At 40.3% G+C, this 21,302-nt stretch overlaps 1 protein-coding gene across 7 annotated transcripts in view; it reads left to right on the top strand.

Annotated features, from left to right (window-relative positions):
• The window catches only part of DLC1 (DLC1 Rho GTPase activating protein), a 391,881-nt gene that overhangs the window by 344,622 nt on the left and 25,957 nt on the right, over positions 1 to 21,302 (top strand). For all 7 annotated transcript variants that reach the window (XM_065596882.1, XM_065596883.1, XM_065596885.1 and 4 more), the window contains 2 exons: positions 12,307 to 12,378; positions 16,711 to 16,792. In XM_065596882.1, the coding sequence (XP_065452954.1) occupies positions 12,307 to 12,378; positions 16,711 to 16,792 (154 nt within the window). The remainder of the gene's footprint in view (positions 1 to 12,306; positions 12,379 to 16,710; positions 16,793 to 21,302) is intronic.

Genomic DNA, 21,302 nt, shown 5'->3' on the forward strand with positions numbered 1-21,302 from the left:
CTCAGTTTCCCTATCTTAAAATTGGGGATAGTAATACACACCTTTAGGAAGCATTTTAACATCTGTGGATGAGTAGAGCTGTGTAAGTACTAAGCATTATTATTTGTTATGAAGGATTTTCTTTCAAATAGTGTCCAAGCTCCAATAGAGGTGTATGTATTTCTCTTGAGAACAGTTGTGGTGGGTCACATGGGATTGACATTTCGTCCCAGAAATAGACATTCCACACTAGCCCACTTATGGACAAGGGGGAGATTATCAAAAGCACCCAAGGGATTTAAGTGGACTATTTTTCCATTGACTTTCTCTGAGATTTGTTCCACCTAAATAGCTTTGGTGCTTTTGAAAATCTTCCTCCAAATCCTCTTCCTTGCATACAGCTGAAGACCACACACAGAGGACAGCACGCATAAAAAAAATCTGTTGGAGTCTATAATAGCCATATATCTTCTGTAGTTGGAGTCTGTAGTGGCCCATAGAGCTATTCCATGGCAATCTACTGCATCTTCAGGGTTACAAAAAACCCTGTGAACGTATGTCCCTGCTATGTGAGAAAACAGCCAGTGTCACAGATGCTGTGGTTGTACCTCACCCCAAGCTCCCCATACACACTGAGAAACAAAGAGCCTGTGTAACCCACCACTGTTCTGTCCCATCTAGTGGCACTGAGACCACTTAGAGAGAGAGAGAGAGAGATTAAATGAGTCTACTCTACAGCCTTAGCTAAGAGCCAGTTGGCTTTTAGCTCATGCGGTAGAGGCTCATGCGCTAAGCGCCTAGAAGTCCCAGGTTCAATCCAGTCCACTCGCCAACGACTGGGGTCTGTTGGCGTTACAAGTGGGGTCTCATCCGGGATTTCAACTGGGAAGTCTCTGAAGCTCGGGATGTGCTTCCTCAGTTGGGGAAGTATGTAACGCACACCTTCTGGGTGTGATGTTCTGTCCCATCTAGTGACACCAAGACCACTTGGAGAGTTAGCTAAGGCTGTAGAGCAGACTCATTTAAGAGCCAGTTGGCTTTTAGCTCATGTGGTAGAGACTCATGCTTTAAGCTCCGGAGGCCCAAGGTTCAATCCCACCCACTGATGACCAGGGTCTGTCAGTGTTACACCTGCATTGCATGAAGTCCTCTTCTTCAGATGTGCCAAAGTCTCCCTGTCCCACTGCAACAGATCAATGTCTCCACTGCATTTAGGCCCTTCTGTAGTTCTTACTTGATACAAGGTTTGGCCTTTAGTTCGGTAATATTAAGCAAGGTATTTTTCAAGTGGACTTTATTTGGCTACATTGAAACCCATTATAACTCTCTCCATAACATATCTGAAGTTTCTATTTCCTAAATACTTGCTCAAAGAAAAGCCAATTTGTCGCCTGGCATATTAAAAGTGCAATTATGGAAGTTACCTTATCTCAGCCTTGCAGTGGCTTTGGTGAGCAACACTCTCTTCCAGGAACTGCTTCTCAGTTTATCAGCCATGTCTAAACGCTTTTATCCGTAATAAAAATCTGTACTTTTATCTTCAACTTGTATAGTAGGAGTTTGTTTTTAGTCTTCAGATTAAATAGTGGAGCCCACTCTGATATCTGTTAAAGGAATGGCTTCTTAAAAGAGCAATTTTCATGAGAAGCAATCAAAACTATATAACTTCATTATAAATATGTATATTAAATGAATCCTTCTTGAAGGAAGAGACATTTTCGGTAATGGGAGTGGTTGCACCAAAAAATAATTTAAAATACTGAAGCCCGAAGGTATGTATGGTTTAGGGTCCAGACCTTTCAAGAGTCCTGGATTTCACAGTATGCGCTATATTCTGGGTGAATCAGCCTCCTTGTGTTGCAGCACCACCAAGCAGAGTTACTGTCTAAATAGCCTTTCTTTTAGGGAGTGGTCACCCAACTGGGAGCCAGGAAGCCATAATTTCAAAGCTCATCTCTTCCATTGACAGGTGTTTATATTTCTTCAAAACCCTTACTATTAAGCATTTCTTTCAGAAGTGGGACTAGAGACCAGGTCCCTAATATAACTGAACTAAGTCTTGTCCACTCAGCCGTGCTGCTTTTCAGAATAATGTGGCAAAAATGTGTGCTTGGCTGGCTTATCACTAAACATTGCTCTAACCACTAGCCAACAAACTTGTAGAAAAGAAATGGAATCCTGATATCCACAGTCTCACAAATAGTTGTGTGTTGCGTTCCCCGCTAGGGGCTAGCCCCCATTGAGAATAACAATGTAACCAAAATGGAAGAGGTCTGTGCTGTAGATCTGAAGGGCCTGGCTTCTGCTGATCATGTATGTGTGGGGAAAAGTAGTATGTGACTACGTAGTTAAAGATCGTGTGATAATGCATGACTAGTATTATGTATTTATATTGTAGTGGCACCTACAGGCCCTGTTTGGGGATTGAGGCCCCACTGTGCTAGTCCCTGTACACTCATAGAATAGCCCCTATATTGGTAAGGCTGAGACCTGACTAGCTAGCGATCAGATGCTTCTCTTCTGAGTCACCATTGTGACAGTTGAAATCAGCTGGGGGCTGCTTTCAGTGGTCTCTAGATTTGAAGTCTTGAGCTCTGATGCAGGCATTCTCAGTGGAGGCTCTATGGCTGTGGGACTTGTTCACTCTTGCTTTCCCTAGAGCCTGAGTTTGCTTGCTGACCTTTTGCTTGCAGTACAAGTTCTTGGTTTGATCTTGGCTTAGACTATGCAGATTTATGGATCTTGTAGGTTGGGATGTTTGGGGGAGAGAGGGGGACTGTTATTGCTGCCTTTGGAGGCAGTTCTGTTGATAGACTTTCAGTCTATGTCCAGATGGCATAGTAATCAGGCACTTCTGTGGGGGTGGAGAACAGGGACGAGGTTTTCTACTCCCTCCATCCATTTGTTCTTCTCCACTTTTACTCCAAGGTCTTTTGAGAAGGATTGGATGTTTCTCACTCTGGAACCTGCCAGCATGGCTCCTTTGGCATGCCAAGCACAAGAGGTGACTGTCTGGTTTTCCTCCTTAATAATTCTTTGCCTACCATCATCCTATACCAGTGGTAGGCAACCTGCGGCCCGCGGGCCGCATGCAGCCCGCGAGACAGTGTTTACATTGGCCATCTGCAGGCATGGCCGCCCACAGCTCCCAGTGGCCGCAGTTCGCTGTTCCCGGCCAATGGGAGCCGCAGGAAGCGGCGCAGGCTGGCCGCTGCTTTCCACAGCTCCCATTGGCGAGGAACGGCGAACCTCGGCCACTGGGAGCTCTGGGCGGTTGTGCATGCGGACGGTCAATGTAAACACTGTCTCGCAGCCCGCCAGCAGATTACCCTGACAGGCCGCAGGTTGCCCACCACTGCCCTATACTATCGTTCGGCCAATAGTCAGGCCAGATAAAAATTGAAGTGTCCAAATTTTTTTCCATACCTCACATGGATGCTCATTTGGTAGCTTATGTCCCCACATCTTAAGCCCTTCCTTAAAATCTCAGGGAGGGGAGAACCTCTTTAGCACATGAACACAATAGTTCATTGTAAAGGAAACATACAGATTATAATAGTTCATTCTAAACAAACTTGTTAAATAAGTTTTGGTTTTGGTTATTTACAATGTTAGAGTAAACATCAGATTACACTGTATTTTAACTTGTTTTCATGCCCTCTTTGTGTGAAGGGAGGGATGTACACAGTTTAATGAGGCCAACATGCAATAAACATGTGTGTATCACTGATGTTCCTGGTGTACAACTATGCTTTATGGTGAGTTGTGGTGTGTGTTGAGTGTCTCAAGGAGGATAAAATGGGCTTTTCTGATTTCTTAACTGTTAATAAATCTGTGTTGAATTAAGGATTAGGCAGAGGAGACATATTCATGCTTGCAGACTTCATGCATAATCTTTATAAAGAGAAACAATATGTACAGGTGAGTGGCCTGTAACCTTCAGTGAGTAGTGCCAAAATACCAGCAGTGATATTCTTTCTCCCCCTCCCCCTCACACTATCCTTCCAACCTATTAAAAGTAAACCAACTATACATCAGTTTGCCCCATTGGCAAATTTGAAAGTAAAGTGATCGCTTTTGGCAATGCCAGATTTTATTATTTTTATCCAGATTTGGGAAGATCACATAAACCACTAGGAGCTCGATTGTTCCCAGTCATGGTCAGAATCTGGGGGGAAGGAGATGGAGATAGACCATACGGAGATTTCTTACCTTTATCCCCTTGCACTTCTGAAAACAAGGATTGCTCTAGGCTAGCACCCAATCCAAAGCCCTTTGAAGTGATGGAAAGACTGATTTCAGTGGACTTTGGATCAGGTCTTAAATGAAACTGAAACATTTTACATCAAAATCAGTTTCCTTTTCTTTGTTAATCCATGTCCTTTTAAAAAAAAGAGAGAGAGAGACTGGCCTGAAAAACTTTTGAAATAATTTTATATACCCGACTGTGGAAAAGAGAATTTTGAGCATGAGTCAATCAGAGTTTGATGCATGAAGTCAATATTGTATTTCATGTGTTGCTTGCTATTATCAATATGCAATAAAAACTATTATATGATTTATCTTGGTATAATTTATAGGAAAAAATAAATGGAGCTAAGAAACAGAGATGGGTTAATGCATTTGGAAACTAATGTTAAAATTTGGCTGTTGTCATTATGCAAGTAAGTAAACTTTAAAGCACCAGCTATAGAAATGAGCTGCTCACTCTGACTCTGAATAAGTAGTGGGGGCTGGTATCTTTATAAAAAGTTCTGTTTAAAAATTGTACTCAGGCTTTCAGAGAAAACATCAATATAGGATCCCAAAGGAGGATCCTAAAAATCTGGTTTCTTTCATTCTACTCTCTTCTCCCTCTATTGCCACAATGAATTCCACACATTTTCTGTTGCTTCTCCAAATGTGGTGTGGTTTATACATAACTTGAACAGCATAGTTAGAGCCTTGCTACAGGGTTCCAAATATCTCCATAACTTGAAAATCCCCTCCAGTGCTTGACACAAAGCCAGTCAATAACACAGGAAGAGTGTTTTTCAGTTGTCATCAGCTCATCGAGAAATATTTGAGTGGGTTTTTTTTTTCTCCTCCTTCTAGGGCTTTTATTATTAGAAAGCAGCATGTTTGTTCAAAAACCCCAGGCATTGCTAATCTGAGGAAGGGAAAGGAGGTGGTGCCACACATCTTCCCTTTCAAAGACCTTACACATTTTTTTTCAGAAGTGTTTGACAAGAAATATAGTGAAAATCAAAGAAATCTGTACAGGCATCTTTATTAGTTTCACTTGACTATTGAAGTATGCAGAGTTAAATGGAGATTGACACGCACCCCAGCTGAATGTAAATCAAAATAGGTTGAAGCAAAGTGAAATTCGAGGGTGTATTAAAATAGTCATTTTGCAAAATTTCTTGTGTGTTTTTAAAGATGCAGAAGAGGGAGGAAACCTCAGGAAAGGCTATATTTTTAGCTTTTCTTCAGACCCTGCAAATTAAACACAAGGACCAAATTCATCTAATGACAATGGCATTAACCAGGGGTGAATTTGGCCCATGATGTTTTTTAAAAAGTTATCAGTAGTGCAAACCTACAATAAAAGGGACACAGTATAATTAAGCTTAACTCTATTGTCCTATCACTGTTGTAATAAGAATTGATTACACTATTAAAATCAACCTTTGAGCAAGAACCTTTATCAGGCTTTTCAGCATTATTTATTTTTTGTTTGAATGTTCATTGACATTTTTAACAAATTTCAACATTTGTATTAAGATAATTATGATAACAAAATACTGATTTTTTCATTTATATACATTTTGGGGTGTTTTGTTTTTTGTTTTTAAACTGTTGACACTTGCCAAAAACAATGTTGTTTTCTTGGAAGGTGCGCAGCACTGAACTGATAATTCGTCTGCTGCGTTCGTACTGAGGAGTAGTTAACTGTGTAGTTTTGAGAATTTTATCTGAGGTTATGAAAGAGAATTTGGGGTGTGGTGATCCTGGCCTGAAAGTTAACTTTAGAATGGTAACTTCCTCATATTTGGCAGGAATGTAATTCAAATACCCAGAGAAATGTTTGCTTTCCATATTGCACCAGGGTTGTCATTTTGCATCCTAAGAGGGACAGGCATTAACCTGGGACGACATCTGCCAGGGTATGAGCCTCTGCAAAGTAACAGTTCAGAACTTCTTGAATAGTTCAAGACACTGGTTTGGTACTGACCAGAAACTTTCCAAAACTGTGCCAAAAATTAAGATGTTAACTATTTTAATGGGAGAACTGCAGGGAGCAGAATCCCTTTGTACTGCAGCCATGCAATATAAATCCCGTACCTTAGAGAATTCTGTGTATTGAAGTAATTGTGACATCATTTCTAGTATCTGACATCACTAGGAGTCTTGGGGAAGTTGATTTTGGTTAATGTACATCCTTGCATAGGTCTCTTGTGGTAGCTAGTCCATGAAGGTTATTTTGTTAACTATTTTGCAAAAAATATTTTTTGGGCAGAAAAGTGAGTCAAAATTAGAATTTATTAGTCTGCTTTTGGATTAAGGAAAGAATAAGTGAATTTTTTTTCCCCGCACAGCTTCCCCAAGTATCTATGTGCTAGGGTTGTTCCAGACTCTGATCTCAACAGCAAAGCCAAGCTTTTGTTAAGATCTGCTGATATGAAACAGCGGTGATTCTGTTCTACTTCATAGCAGCTCTGTAAAACCAGCCACCTTGATGCAGCCAAAAGGAGTGATAAGCAGAGCTTCACTGATGTTTAGAGGAGCCAATAAGACCATAAGGGTGTCTGAGTTCAGGCCAGGGGAAACCATCTGCTTGGAATAATTGCTTACATTCTGTTTGGTGCTTAAAGGGAGCTGATTTATGTCTTTCTGCAGGTGTATGAGGTTTGCACCTGGTTGCATGGGGCTGCAAAAGTACCAGTGTGTAAACCTTTGCCAGAAGTTCATGGATTCATGGGAATTATAAAAACCTGAAAACCATTTGGGAGTATTGGATAGATCAATACTTTTTCTTTCCTGTGTTCAAATAGAACTGTTGTGAATTTTCCTGTTAAAAAGAAATTAACTTCTGCATCAGGATATATACCATTTTTTGATTTTTATAATCTGGTACCAACAAAGCAAAGTCTGTAGACCTTTTGAGCACTCCATTTTGAAATCACAGTGTCAAATGATATGAGAATTAAGGGATTTTTCCTTGATGCTTTAGTATTGCAAACTCTCATCTTCAGGAATCAACACAATTCGAAGTTAAATAAAATGAAGGGAGGGTTAAGAATTCCTGTTTGTACTTATTGCTTTGGAGGAGGATTGGGTCATCTTAGCACCCCAGGAAATGTGTAAATGTGGCCTAATGATTCCCAGCCCCATACAAAAGGAACTCTTAACCTTAATTTAAATATATAGGTCTCCTTTGTGAAACAGACTAACAAATAAAACTGTTTCCAATAAAAATTTCCTGTTTCCTCTTTAACACATTTGCCTGCTGTTTGCTGATAGAAAGCCCAAGAATAAAGACTTCATTGTGTTTCCTTTGTATTTTTAGTTTCTAAAATAATTTCTTGTGTATTGGGAAATTTAAAAAATGTTTTTCACACCAAAAGCTTTCCATTACTTGAAGAGAAGTAGCACAGGGCAGATTCTGTCAGAAGGGTCACATGTAAGGTCACCTATTTCTTGCCATGTGAAAATATGGAATTTTGTAGTCTAAAATAATGGTTTTTATTGACACGAGCATTTGAATCTATTGCTAGTGGCAGACTTCTTACTTTAAAAAGGAAATGGCACATCTTTGCGACACGGGCAGTACAGGAACTGCACTTGTCTGTCAAACTGTAAACCAGTGGTGGGCAACCTGCAGGCTGCATGCGGCCCATCAGAGTAATCTGATTGTGGGCTGCGAGACATTTTGCTGATGTTGACCGTCTGCAGGCATGGCCACCCACCGCTCCCAGTGGCCACAGTTCACGGTTCCTGGCCAATGGGGGCTGCGGGAAGCGGCGGGCCACAGGTTGCCCACCACTGCTGTAAACCAATTTCCAACCAGCGTTAGTACACATTTAATAATCATGGAAAAACTGTATTAAAGGACAATTAAAGCAGATTGAAAATTAGGTTACAAGCTATGGCTTTTATACACAAGTGTCACTAAAGCAGATTGGCAGATGGTTTCAAATCATTTGTGCAAGTTCCCTCCCTCCCCGTGTCCCCACTGATGTCCCTTTTCTAATTAAGATAGCCCTCATCAACAATATGCTCAGAAATCCATTTATAACCAGGGCTCTGGCCTGTAACCTGGATTTTGTGGGTTCAGGTAAAGATGTAGAAGCAGGGCCACAGGTGTCCTTCTGCCTTCAGCAGCTGCCTCCAGACAGGGCTGCCATCAGCATCATCCCAGTGGCCATTCCCATCAGGTCCTTCCTTTCCTTTTGTCTCTGTGCCCCAGCACCCAGACAGGCACTGATGCAGCCATCCACACTTCCCTGACCAGCACTCATACAGACTCGCCTTTCACCTCCACCTGGGTATGAGCCCAGGGCAGCTGGGGATGCCTAGAGCCTGAAGAGTGATCATTCTGACTGGGAGGAGAAACTTTTCTGGGCAGAGTGGGCCTGGGCTTCAGTTGTCCTCAGCCCAGGAGAAAATATCCTGGCTGTTCCACACTGATTTTTAACTAAAAACTTATTTTCCCATAAGGCTCCCACTTCATTTGTGGCAGGAATGGCTGCTCTCCATCTATTTAGTCATTATTCTGTAAGACAACAAGCTTTGCAACGCAGTGAAACTAATCTGTTATCAGCAGTTTAATAAGCTGTTTATTCAGCACAAACTATATGCTGGATTCTCATACTGTGCAGTATCCCTGTAAAGCCTGGTATTTAAATCTCTTTGAACAGAAGTTCATGTTATATATTGCTTGTCATCCTCTAGCTGATAGAGCCTAGCTATGCTGAGGTGGGGACAGATGCGTCCTAAGCCACCTTTCTATTCCTCTGATCCTGGGCCAACTGTAATGAAAGAGTCCCAGACATTACTTAGAGCATTCTAAAGGTAGATCTAAGTTATGCCAGCTGGAGCTGTCCTATAGGAACCACTCTGTCAGCCAAGGATCTGCTGGAATGCTGTTCACTCAGCTTCACTGCCTACATACTCCTCCCTGACCTGCTCTTTGCAGAATGGTAGGAGTAGGTGGCATAGAGCCAGCTACTCCACTACCTGGTTTCCTTTTTAGGGTAGCTTTCCAGCTGATTTGCAGTGCAAAACAGTTGGAACAGGGGCCAAGGAACTGGTCCATAGTTTCCCAGAATGCTTTGAGATAGATTTGAGATAGCACAGTGTCTGTGTGTTAAATGAATGCTGCCATTAAACATTTGGTGGTATCTCACATCCATCATCGACTATTGTAACCTGTTTGATTTAGAGGCACTCACTCAGGTGCTTTATAACAGTTCTCCTGCTGTTGTGGGAAAACCAAGAATTACTAGAGGCCAGATTTTGAAAGGTATATAGGTGTTGCTGCCCTCAGTGCTGCAACACCTACCTGATTTAGGAGTCTAAATTTAATTTTCAAGAGTGATTTAGGCACCGAGGAGCCAAAATTCCATTGACCAGAATTGACACAATAAGATTTAGCTTTCTTAGTGCCTAAATACCTTTGAAAAATGAGATTTAGGCTCCCAAATCAGTTAGATGTTGCAGTGCTGAGCTCTGCAGTGCCTAAATATCTTTAAAAATCTGAATCCTAGGCTCTTAACTCCCATTGATCCTTTTGTAAATTCCATTAGGTGCCTATCTACATCTGTGGGCACCTAAATACCTTTAAAATTCTGGCCAATTCTATAGCTTTTAGTCAGGCAAAATTTCAATTGAATCCAATGAATACTGCAGGATCTAACCTATAAAAATGAGAAATATTGGAACCACTGGGTTTTTGAAGTATTTTCAAGAATTTATTTCAGATTCATAATTTAATATGTCATTGCATCTGAACCCCTTTTCTATGAGGCCATTAATATTTTGTTGTTGCCTTTCATACCCTTAGCAAGACCAGAGTCTTGAAATAACTTTGTGTAGGATTTCTCTCAGCATCCTTTCACGTACCACAGGACTGTGCCTAAATTAAAATCCAGCACTGAGTAAAGCCTCAAGTTTATTATGCTTTACAGTTGGAAATGAAGTATTTTTTTTTCTTTTTGAATAGCTGGGTGGAGGTGGCTGTACGTGCTTGTTCTCATGTGGTCCCTTAATCTGAAGATGAAACAAACACAAGTTGCACAAATACTTGCCTGTCTTTCTTAGTGAGCAGGGATTTCTTATTATTTGTTTATATTGCATGTTGTGCTTTGGCTCTCCTTAGTGTCTTGATTTGGATGCGCATCTTAGCACAGCAGCAGTATACTATGTTCAGCCAACCAGAGAACGCTTACTTTTTAATTCTGCAATATATCTGGAAGCTCAGAGTAAGTGAAATAATTGTCGTTTTGGAGACCCAAAAGAGGCTCACTATTTCTTTTGTGTGTGCATCTTTAGGATGTGTGTCAAAATCATACTATGATTTTAAGTATGCAAGTGAGACATTGTTTTAAATTCACTGTTGCCAGACCTATGTGCCGTAACTCGTATTCTGAAGCAACTGTATTAAACTCCAGGCATGTACTGATAGCAATGGTATCTAGTCAAAGTAGGTGGCAAAATTGTCTAGTCACTTGTGTCTAATTAAGCCTTTTTGTTCTGGCCCATCAAGAAGTCTGATTGTAGTCAAGGCCGGATAAACATTAAGAATTTCTGATTGCTCACCACCTGTTTGATCAAGTAAAATGTTAAAGAGCCAAACACATTACGTGTATCAGAACAGCTCTGGAACACACCCCCTCCCACACCAATAAGTTTCAAATTCTTATTTCTATATTAGCTATTATTGTCAAAAGCTAAAGCAAAGACAGTGCTTCTCTGTATCCTATTAGGTTTGCAATGCTTATATGCAGAGCTTAAAAAGGCAAGTGATCTCCGCACATTACCTTCAACATCAAAGCAATTGGCTTTGATTTTTTTTTCCCCACTTGCCCAACTTAATCAATTTGAGATTAATCTCTTTTAGTAAAAATTGACTATAAACTTGAAGCCTCTGATAAGAGAAAATGCTTCAGTAAATCACCACTATTTGCTTTATTTTTAAATTTGGCTTTCTGGTTAACCAAACTTAGTAAGAATCCTGCTCTTAGATTCTTTTGTTAACAAGCTGCAACAGTTTGCTATGAAGAGTATGAATTACCAATATTGTCCTTTTAGTTCTCATTATGGACCATTACCTCCTAGCTACGATCAATTCTAAGCAAGATACTAAAATATTTCCCAATTTATCATTTTCCTGAGTGTTTGGAAGAGCAAAACTAGATTCAGATTCTTCTGTCAGTTGAAAAAGAACTCTTCTTGCTCCATACAGTTCTGATTTATCCATAAGTGATGCTCTCCTAGAGCTAAACTTAACATCCATTACATTCTTCTGGCTTGTGACCTATCAAGACATTAACTTCTCTATTTCTTTTGGGATAAAGAACCCAAATTAATTAGATATATTGACATGTTTGACAAGAAAATATAATATGTAATCTGTATATACATTTCCTTTCTCCCTGTGTCATGTGCATATTGTGAATTATTTCATTTTGCAAAGTACTGGTATTTTTGGGTAGAGGGCAAGAAAAAGTTAGTTGGGGAGAATAATTTGCTTACAAACCGAGTAACTCATAAATGGCTTAGATACCTCCAGTGCTATTCAGTTTTAACTGGGTAGTAAATATAAGCTTGAGTGAGCTGCAGCACAATGTGTCAGTTGTTCTTAGGCTTTTGGTCTATCAGTATTATCTACATGATGTTAAAGCACAGGGTATTATAAGCTTTATTAGGTATTTCTGACTAGAGAGAATAGCTGTGCCAAGAGATTACACAATTTATTGAATTAATGCTGTTCACATTGATTGCACCCCAGTTTCTCTGGTTTTTAACAAAAACCTGCACAGAATTGTCCATAATACCACCGCATTCATCTGTTTGTTTATTTAAATATTAGCATTGAGCACCTTGTAAATATGAGATGAGTATTAATGTAGCTCCAATATCAAGATGTGTTTGATCACAAAAGGAAAAGCAAATCAAACGTGAAAAAACAAAGCCTGAAGAATAATAAGCTTTATTTCAGCTAGGATTTTGCTGAATATTTACATGCTCATTTTGTAACCTTAGCAAAGGAAATGGCACAAAAGAACTTTTTACTTTGCAAATGACTAACCAGAGGGTATTTTTGCTCCTCTTCTCTTCCAGAAATTGAGGCCAAGGAAGCGTGTGATTGGCTCCGAGCAGCAGGGTTTCCACAGTATGCTCAGCTTTACGAAGGTAAGTAGTGGAGTTGATGACATTGATTTTTCTATGTAATCAATTTACCAGTGCTTTATTGTTTAGACAGGATAATTAATTTCTAAATGCATTGTCAAATATGGAACAAGGGTGGGATGTGAAGAATTGAAGCGCTATCAGATCATGTACTGTGCTGGTATCTACCATCCACCACATGCAAACACACCAGTTGGTGACTTTATACCAAAACCTACAAAGACACTCAGACATGATGGCAATTTTAAATAGTTTCACTTCATAGATCTCTAGTTTAATTCAGGGATTCCCAAAGTGTTTCTTAGGCAGATTTTAATGACATTAATGGACCCCTCCCTTCCCATTTATGATCCCATAACATGCCTTTGGCAATTATAGCAATTAATTACATGACAATATAAGAAAGTTTTTAATTCATTTTTGGCACCTCTGATGCTATTTTAGCAGCTGCAACTAAGGCCTGGTCTACACTAACCCCCCACTTCGGACTAAGGTACGCAAATTCAGCTACGTTATTAACGTAGCTGAATTCGAAGTACCTTAGTCCGAACTTACCGCGGGTCCAGACGCGGCAGGGAGGCTTCCCCGTCGATGCCGCGTACTCCTCTCGCCGAGCTGGAGTACCGGCGTCGATGGCGAGCACTTCCGGGATCGATCCCAGAACATCGATTGCCTGCCGCCGGACCCGGAGGTAAGTGTAGACGTAACTTAAGAAGGGGTAATCAACACTCTAACTAGCAAGTGCTCCATTGAGCATAATTTGGCAACCTCTGGTCTAGAGAACTGAGAACAAGACTGGGATCCAAGAACACTTAACCTCTTGTCCCAGCTCTGATATTAATTTACTGGGACGGGGGATGGACCCATGGCCGCTGCAAGGAAGTTTCGCGCCCTAGGCGAAACTTCCACCTTGTGCCCCTCCCTCCCCCCCCGCCCGACAGCTTCCCTCCCCCCTTCTCCCCCGGGGAGCCATGCGGCAGCTCCCCACCCCAGCTCATCTCTGTTCCGCCTCCTCCCCAGCACACCGCCGCCGCTCTAATTCTCCGACTCTCCCAGGCTTCTGGTGCCAAACAGCTGATTGGCGCTGCAAGCCTGGGAGGGGGAGAAGTGGAGTGGCAACTGCGCGCTCAGGGATAGGGCGTAGGAACACTGTAAAAAAAAAAAAAATTGGGGGCACCGCTTTTTGGCGCCCCCAAATCTTGGTGCTCTAAGCAACCGCTTAGTTTGCCTAAATGACAGGTTTCAGAGTAGCAGCCGTGTTAGTCTGTATCCGCAAAAAGAACAGGAGTACTTGTGGCACCTTAGAGACTAACAAATTTATTAGAGCATAAACTTTTGTGGACTACTTCGGATGCATCCGAAGAAGTGGGCTGTAGTCCACGAAAGTTTATGCTCTAATAAATTTGTTAGTCTCTAAGGTGCCACAAGTACTCCTGTTCTTTTTGCCTAAATGGTAGCACTGGCCTCTCTACCCCTGTTTCAGAGTTGGGGAAACGGAGGCAAATAATACTTACCTACTTCAGAGTTCTGTGAGGATTAGTTAATGGGCCAAATTAAACAAAGCTCAACATGCAGAAGTATTATACTTCTTGTGTTCATGGGGATTCACCTCAGGGCAGGAGATGTCTCCATCAGTGTCCTTCATTTTAGAACCCAGTCCTTCACTGCAGTAGCTTCCACAGGTTCTGTGCCCAACCCTTCATTCACACAGTGCCCGTTGAATCTTTTCAACAGTGGATCCACCAGTCCAATCCCACTTCTTACTAGCATCCGTAGCCAAAGAAGATCCTCCAGTGGAGCCACTGCCAGGAAACAGAGAGGGATCTGGGAACCCTACCTCAGTATGTAAGCACCTGGGCTCCTCATGGATGGCCCTTGCCTCCTGTGTGTTCTCTGGCATGAGTTGGTTTTTGGGGGCAGGGCTTATTCTGTGGGAATGAGAGAGCGCACGCACACACACGCTAATTTGAAGATAACTCTCTGAGGAGATTTTTCAACCCCCAAGACACTCAATGGCAGTATGTTTGAGGGATTACTCTATGTCGCCGCTTTTTCGAGGTCCTTACTCCAGCAAAACTCTGACTTCACTGGCAATTTTGTCTGATAAGCACTTCAGGATTTGACGTAGCATTTTTAAGCTACTAAAATGCAAAGTCTATTTTTAAAAAGATACAGTGAAAGTCCTTTGCTGTTTTTATCTGTTTTTTGTTTATAAAAATTATTTGCATCCTAGCAAAGTTATGAAGCACTGTCATAGCTGCCTCTTCTTGTTCATAAAACCAAATGCCCCGCTGTTAGTTTTAACACTGTATATAGACAATCCACTATTTACAGAGAATAATGGTTGCAAATTGCAGCCAATGCTAAGCTGGCCCTCTTGAAAATGATCCATTTGAGCTTTAATTTGCAGGTGCATTGGCAATGTGAGAAGATAATAGCAGTTGCAAAGACAGCAGTTGGCAGTTCTTTTGTTCGCCTGTTTAGAAATGAAATTTCCTTCTATTATGTTTCCTCTCTTTTGGTGCTGACACTATGTGAAGAACATACTTTCTTGGGATGTGTGCTTGGGGACCATAGATTCAATAATGTCAAAATCCAGGGGGCAGGGATTTACATTTGGAAAAAGTTTGGATTCTTAGGCAACTTAGTGCTTTTGAGCCTCATTTCGATCATGCTTTACTGATCTGCAGAATCTCTAGGAAATTGTTTGTACGCAAAACATTCCTTGCTTGTGATTTTCAGGATCTGTTTGCAGTTGTTTTTCTGCAGACTACAGGCTTTTATGAGATTTCCGATTTAGGACCAAATCCTGCTTGAATTCAATTGGACCACCCAAGTAAGAGCACAATTTGGCCTATTCTGTTATAAAAAGAAAGCCATCCTTATTTAAAATCAATATACTATTGTCCTTTTAAATTCACTCTGCCAGAAAAAGGCAGAAACAAGAAAGATACGAATTCTATCTTCCTCTCTCCCCCCACCCTCCCCCCTTCTGCTAGTCACCTCATTAGGCTTTCAAATTAACTTTGACGTAGACCTCCAAATAGGAGACACAGCTAGCTTGTTACCAGAATTTGCTAACATTTTCTCCGTTCATTTGGGTCCTGCACTCCTAGAATGGGCCTGAAACTATTGGGTATAACATAAGTTTTATGGGAAAACACCTGTATGTTATAGCCCCAATTTAATTTTCATTAAAACCACTAATTTCAATGGACCTGGGCTCAGGCCCTGTGTTTTGCTAAAATTAAGAATTATCTGCAGTTTTCTGCAGAAAAGCAAAAATTCCTTACAATTCTCAGAAAATGGTATTGTCTGTTTGTTCCTGAAGGAAATGTAGACCAAATAGTTAATAAGAGAGGTTATTTGTTGGTCTAATGAAAAGTAACATTGTCTATATTGTCTCTGGTCATGTTAGCAATTTCGTCTTGACCCTGCTGATTTTAGCACTTGAACTCCCTCTTCCTGATTTTTGGAGATTAGATCTTTATAGCAAATTGCTTTTCCTTATTCTACAAAATCTGTGTGGTCAGAAAGGCAATACACCGCTGCAGTAGTAGCTTTAGTGCCTGTTCGTGTATTGCTTGAACACTCAGAACTGCCAGTGGCTTCAGTGGGAATTTTGACTGTGCAAGGAATCCAGGATCAGGACTTGTGACATTCAGGAATCTGTGGAGGACAGTAAATAATATTTATCTGGGTGCTGTTTCAGAGCTCTAGTAAATTTCGGGCACACTGACAACATTGTTTCCTCCTCCTTGCTCTCCCAAAGTGTTTATCTAAACAATCTTTTAGGGAATGGAGGCAGCATGGGGCTCTTAGCATTTTGGCTTTTTTAAATTTCAGTTCATATCTCCTTAATGTCATAACGGTGACAGACTATTAAATTGCTTGAGAGATTTTGTTCTTCATTGTTTTCCAGAGATTTTGATTGTGCTGACCTTTTGCTTTAATGTGAGGTATACAAGCTTGATCAAAGTACTAATATTTGTTTTAAACTAGGCTAGCTTGACTCAGTTGCAGCTTCTGATGACAGGCAGATGGCTGCATTCAGCTTGTTGCTCCCTCTGTCTCTCCTTGTTTCATCTTTGCTTTGCTCAGTATTTTTTCCATGACGCATGTGAATTTATCAGTTATCAGAGCTACACGCAAAAGTTTCTACATGAGGAGTAAATCTCTTTCTAGCATTTGAGATGGTAAGATGTGCAATATATCTTGGAGGAGCTGGTTGCCTGCATCTTAGTGAGCTGACTCTGAGACAGCTGGCTGCTTTGAAATGAGTTACTTTTGGGGATAAGATTCTCTTTGATTGCCCATCTCTCTTGTTTCCTTCAGATCTCCTATTTCCCATTGACATCACTTTAGTCAAGCGAGAGCATGACTTTCTGGACAGAGATGCCATTGAGGCCTTATGCAGGTAAGTGAAATATATTGTTTTGCAAGAAAGCACTTTATGTGCGATAAAAATAACCTCAACTGAATCATTTACTAATTAATCATTTATTTGAGGACTTTTGTTATCCAGTAGCCATGGCCAGTATATATTAATTTAAAAAGTCATATAAATATGTTTGGGATTTTTATTTTTTTTTAAAGTGCTAAAAAGCAACTAGTGGCCATCTTCGTGACAAACATTTACCAGCCTCTTTAATTCCTTGTTTGATTTGACTACCTGTTCTTGAATTAAGCCATAGCAGAATCAGAACTATATGCTGGCTAAAACTGTATTTAAACAGTGTTGTTGCTAACATGGCTGTATCATGGTCTCCATCACAAATGTGAAGAGGGATGATTTTCTGAGAACTGTGCTATTGCTACTTCACAGCCAGATTGCTAATCCCTTACTCACATTGGTGAGCAGTTACTTACACAAATAGTCTAGCTGAGTTTAGTAGGAAAACTCATGCAAGTAACTGATCACCAGAATGAGTAAGGCATTAACAATTCTGCCTTAAGTATTCTAGACTACAAAGCCAACCACCCTGTTACAATGTCTTATTCTGACACAGTTAAAAAACAATTCCATTCTCCAGTGTAAGATTTCACTTTCTTGCATTGGGGTAGAGCCCTATTCCCCCATCTTTCCTATCTGCCTCTAGCTAGATAAAAGTAAGTCTGGTAATTTTTTCCAGTCCTGCCTTGAACACTGAAGGCCAATACATGCATATGTCATCAGCCTCTACAGCAGGGGTCGGCAACCTTTCAGAAGTGGTGTGCCGAGTCTTCATTTATTCACTCTAATTTAAGGTTTTGCGTGCCAGTAATACATTTTAACGTTTTTAGAAGGTCTCTTTCCATAAGTCTGTAATATATAACTAAACTATTGTTGTATGTAAAGTAAATAAGGTTTTTAAAATATTTAAGAAGCTTCATTTAAAATTAAATTAAAATACAGAGCCCCCCCCAGACCGGTGGCAAGGACCCGGACAGTGTGAGTGCCACTGAAAATCAGCTCGCGTGCCGCCTTCGGCACACGTGCCATAGGTTGCCTACCCCTGCTCTACAGAGTTAAAACCAAGTCCTGAAGAGAAGTTTGTAACTTTGGTGCAATTCTATGCTGTCCTTCCAGCACAAGGGAGAGAAAAAGGCAGAAGCTAGAATAGAAAGTACTTCAGTAATATCTAAAATGATTTAAGATGAGACACAATAAAGGAAAGTTAAGTTCACTTCACATTCATTGAGAACAGACCATGTCATGGAAGTGAAAAGTTCACACACAAGATGCAATATACTGCATTTCAAATGCTCATTTATATGCTCTGTAACCTGTAAGGCTATTTAACAGAAAGTACTGTGATATGTTTATTTTAATTAAAAAAAAAAAGGGATTCCCAGAAATGTAGTCTTTCCTTGCCAGGAAAAAAAAAATGTAGCTAAGCCAGTGTATTTTGGATTCAGCATTCTCCTGCTTAAGTATTATCTTAACCTGGATTTTTGTATTTTTATGGGAGAAAAGTGGCGCTCTCTATCTTACTGAATGAAAGTAAGACTATTTTCTGTATTAAGCTATGACATTCCCTGCTAATTTGATCCATAAAGTTAGGTTCTGCTTTTGTAGCCTTCTACCTTAAGGATAAGTTACAAATATTTAGGAAATGGAATCTGACAAAACAGCCTTCTGATCAAAGTAACCAACTCAAAAAGACTTATTTTTTGTGAAAGTAGCCAGTGTTTTATATGGCTGTTGTTGTAAAATAGCTAATTTGCTTTAGTCTTCAAAATGTAATATACAATGTAATTTGCTTATTAGCCTAATGGGATTACTATATACAACAATTAAACCAAGGACAGTGTTTTTGAAGGCTATAACATGGTTTTGAAGCCATTGTGATTGATCTGGCAGTATTGTACAAATGAAGATGGTTTTTGATTTAAGTAAAAATTTTGGGGGACATATTCAGATTCTACTAACCATGAAATAAAACTAAATAACTCCATGGAGCAACTCTGAAATCAGAATTTGGCTACATATCCTTTATAAATATTGCCCCATATTAATAGGTTACCAAATTCTGTATTCCTTTAGGGTTCCATCAAACTCCCTTGGTTAAATTTTTAAGTCAATTAAATATCTTTGGCTAGACTACCTCTAGCTAATGTGGTTTGGAATTAATATGCTATATTTCTTCATGCTTTTTGCATTTATTTTGACTGATGTTAGACACTTGGTAAACATTATAATGATTAATTTAGGAAAGGGCTTACAGCTGTTGTCACAGAGCCATAAATCTGGCACTAGATCTTGGCTGAAAATCTTAGTAGTTGGGAATTCTCTTGCATTTTTAGCACAATGTTCAGTTAACACCCAAATGCAATTGACAGTAAAAAAGTAATGGGAGGTGCGTGTGTGTGCGTGTGTGTGCGTGTGTGTGACTTTCTGTGCCCTGGGCTGAGAATATAACTCTCCATGTCAACTGGTGTGCTACTAGCAATCCTTGTTATCTTCTTATGTTGATTGCACATTTTACAAGGAAATTAAATCAGAACAGACATTTTGAAAACACAGACAGTAGAAGTGATCAGAATTACACATCATTTAATGCAGCATTTCAAATAACTTCTCCTACCTGAAGAACAGGGGGACACAATTTAATAAACAGCAATTTATAATGTGAGCAGTGAAAACTGCCAGCAAAACTTTAATCACAGACTGATTGTGTAAATATGATTCCTATTGAGAACTATAACATGGAGAGAAGTCAAGGAGTGTAGTGCTAAATATTTGCTGCAAAACTTTTGGTAAACACGTCACTCTGAAAATATATAATACTTGCCTTACTTCAAAGGGAGGCATTATTATTTGTATACACTAAAGATTAGTGACTTACTGCTGAGTAGGAAGAAAAGGTCCCTCCCTCCCAACAGTTTACAATCTAAGGGCCTCATCCTGCACAGACTTAGTGGGATTTGCACATGCTAAGCACCTCTGAAAATCAGGCCATCGAATTAGTTGCCTAAACAGGGACTTAAGTGCCCAGTGTTAATTTTTTAAAACTTGAATGCTTGACTTAACTCTTTAAATTGTGCCCAATATTGACATTTTAGCAGGAATGGGCCCAAACCAAACCCCCGGATCCAAACACCTCCAAATTTAAGGGAGGCCCAGTTTCAGATCCCAATTTTATCATTTGGGCAGATCTCTAATTTGTATATGCTGCTCAAACCTGAATGTTAGTGTTTTTAGTGGAAAGGCTGAATGTTGCCACTGTGTTACTGGCTTCCCGGAACAATTTAAACTACCAGATAAAATCGAGATTATAGAGATAGCATACAGTGCTCATGATACTTAGTAGCAATACAGTGGAAATAATTAGAAAATAGTCTGTTACTGATCATGAAACATATGGTTAGCAGATAACATCAGGATTATATCTTAATCTGCCAGGGATGCTTCAGGTGGTTACAGTCTGCAAAGCCCTGTTTGTTTGTTTCTTAAGACATTCTGTAGAGTAGTGACTAGGCATTTATCTTCAAAGGGATTCTAGGTACACAATCTGTGGACAAAACAAGGTCCTGAAACATGCTCATCCTAAAGGATGTTGCTACCTAAGTACAAATTTTGTAGCAGACTGTTATAGAAATCCCGTCTGATCTGTCTCTCATTTTTGGGGTTTCTAAATCACCACCACCGTAGTGGCTACACTCAGGCATAATTGCATAAGTGATATCGGAATATACTTAAACCCTGAGGCTCCCAGACTTTTGAGCCAACTAAGATTACTGTAGCAGACCAACATGACTAGTGCTTGCAGCTCCTGCGAGCTTTGAGTTTGGAGGGGTGCAACCACCATTGCAGGTTAGAGTATGTACAAATGAATGGCAGGCAGGCAGGCAAGCAGTGAAGGCACATTATGACCCAGCATAGAGACTCATCATTGAGGTCTGGTGGAAAAGACTGTCAGGATTTACACATACTGTATTAATGACTAGGAACCACTACTTTAACATAGTGTCAAGTATCGGGGGTAGCTGTGTTAGTCTGTATCTACAAAAACAACAAGGAGTCTGGTGGCACCTTAAAGACTAACAGTTGCATCTGAAGAAGTGTTTTTTTACCCACGAAAGCTTATGCCCAAATAATTCTGTTAGTCTGTAAGGTGCCAACAGACTTCTTGTTACTTTAACATAGAGTAGTGGGCCAAATTTTGCCCTCAATTACACTATTCACAGGTATCACTGAGGGCAGAATTTGGCCCAGCAGCAATTTATTAAACCTTATGGCTGAGTGTGCCTAAAGGATGTAAATGCTCAATACCCAAGAAGTATTTTTGTAGGCAGGGAGTTGGACAACTAAAGGCCAAGTGGAAGGAAAGAGAGACCGATGGGATGAGGATCTAGAAGGGGGAAAACTGGGTCTGGCTGGGAAGACTGGGGACAAAGAGCCAGGAGGGATTGGGAATGGTTGAATAAGGAGATTGGGATGGGGG

Source organism: Chrysemys picta, chromosome 5 (assembly GCF_011386835.1).
Source record: "Chrysemys picta bellii isolate R12L10 chromosome 5, ASM1138683v2, whole genome shotgun sequence".
In the NCBI taxonomy this organism is placed as follows: domain Eukaryota; kingdom Metazoa; phylum Chordata; order Testudines; family Emydidae; genus Chrysemys; species Chrysemys picta.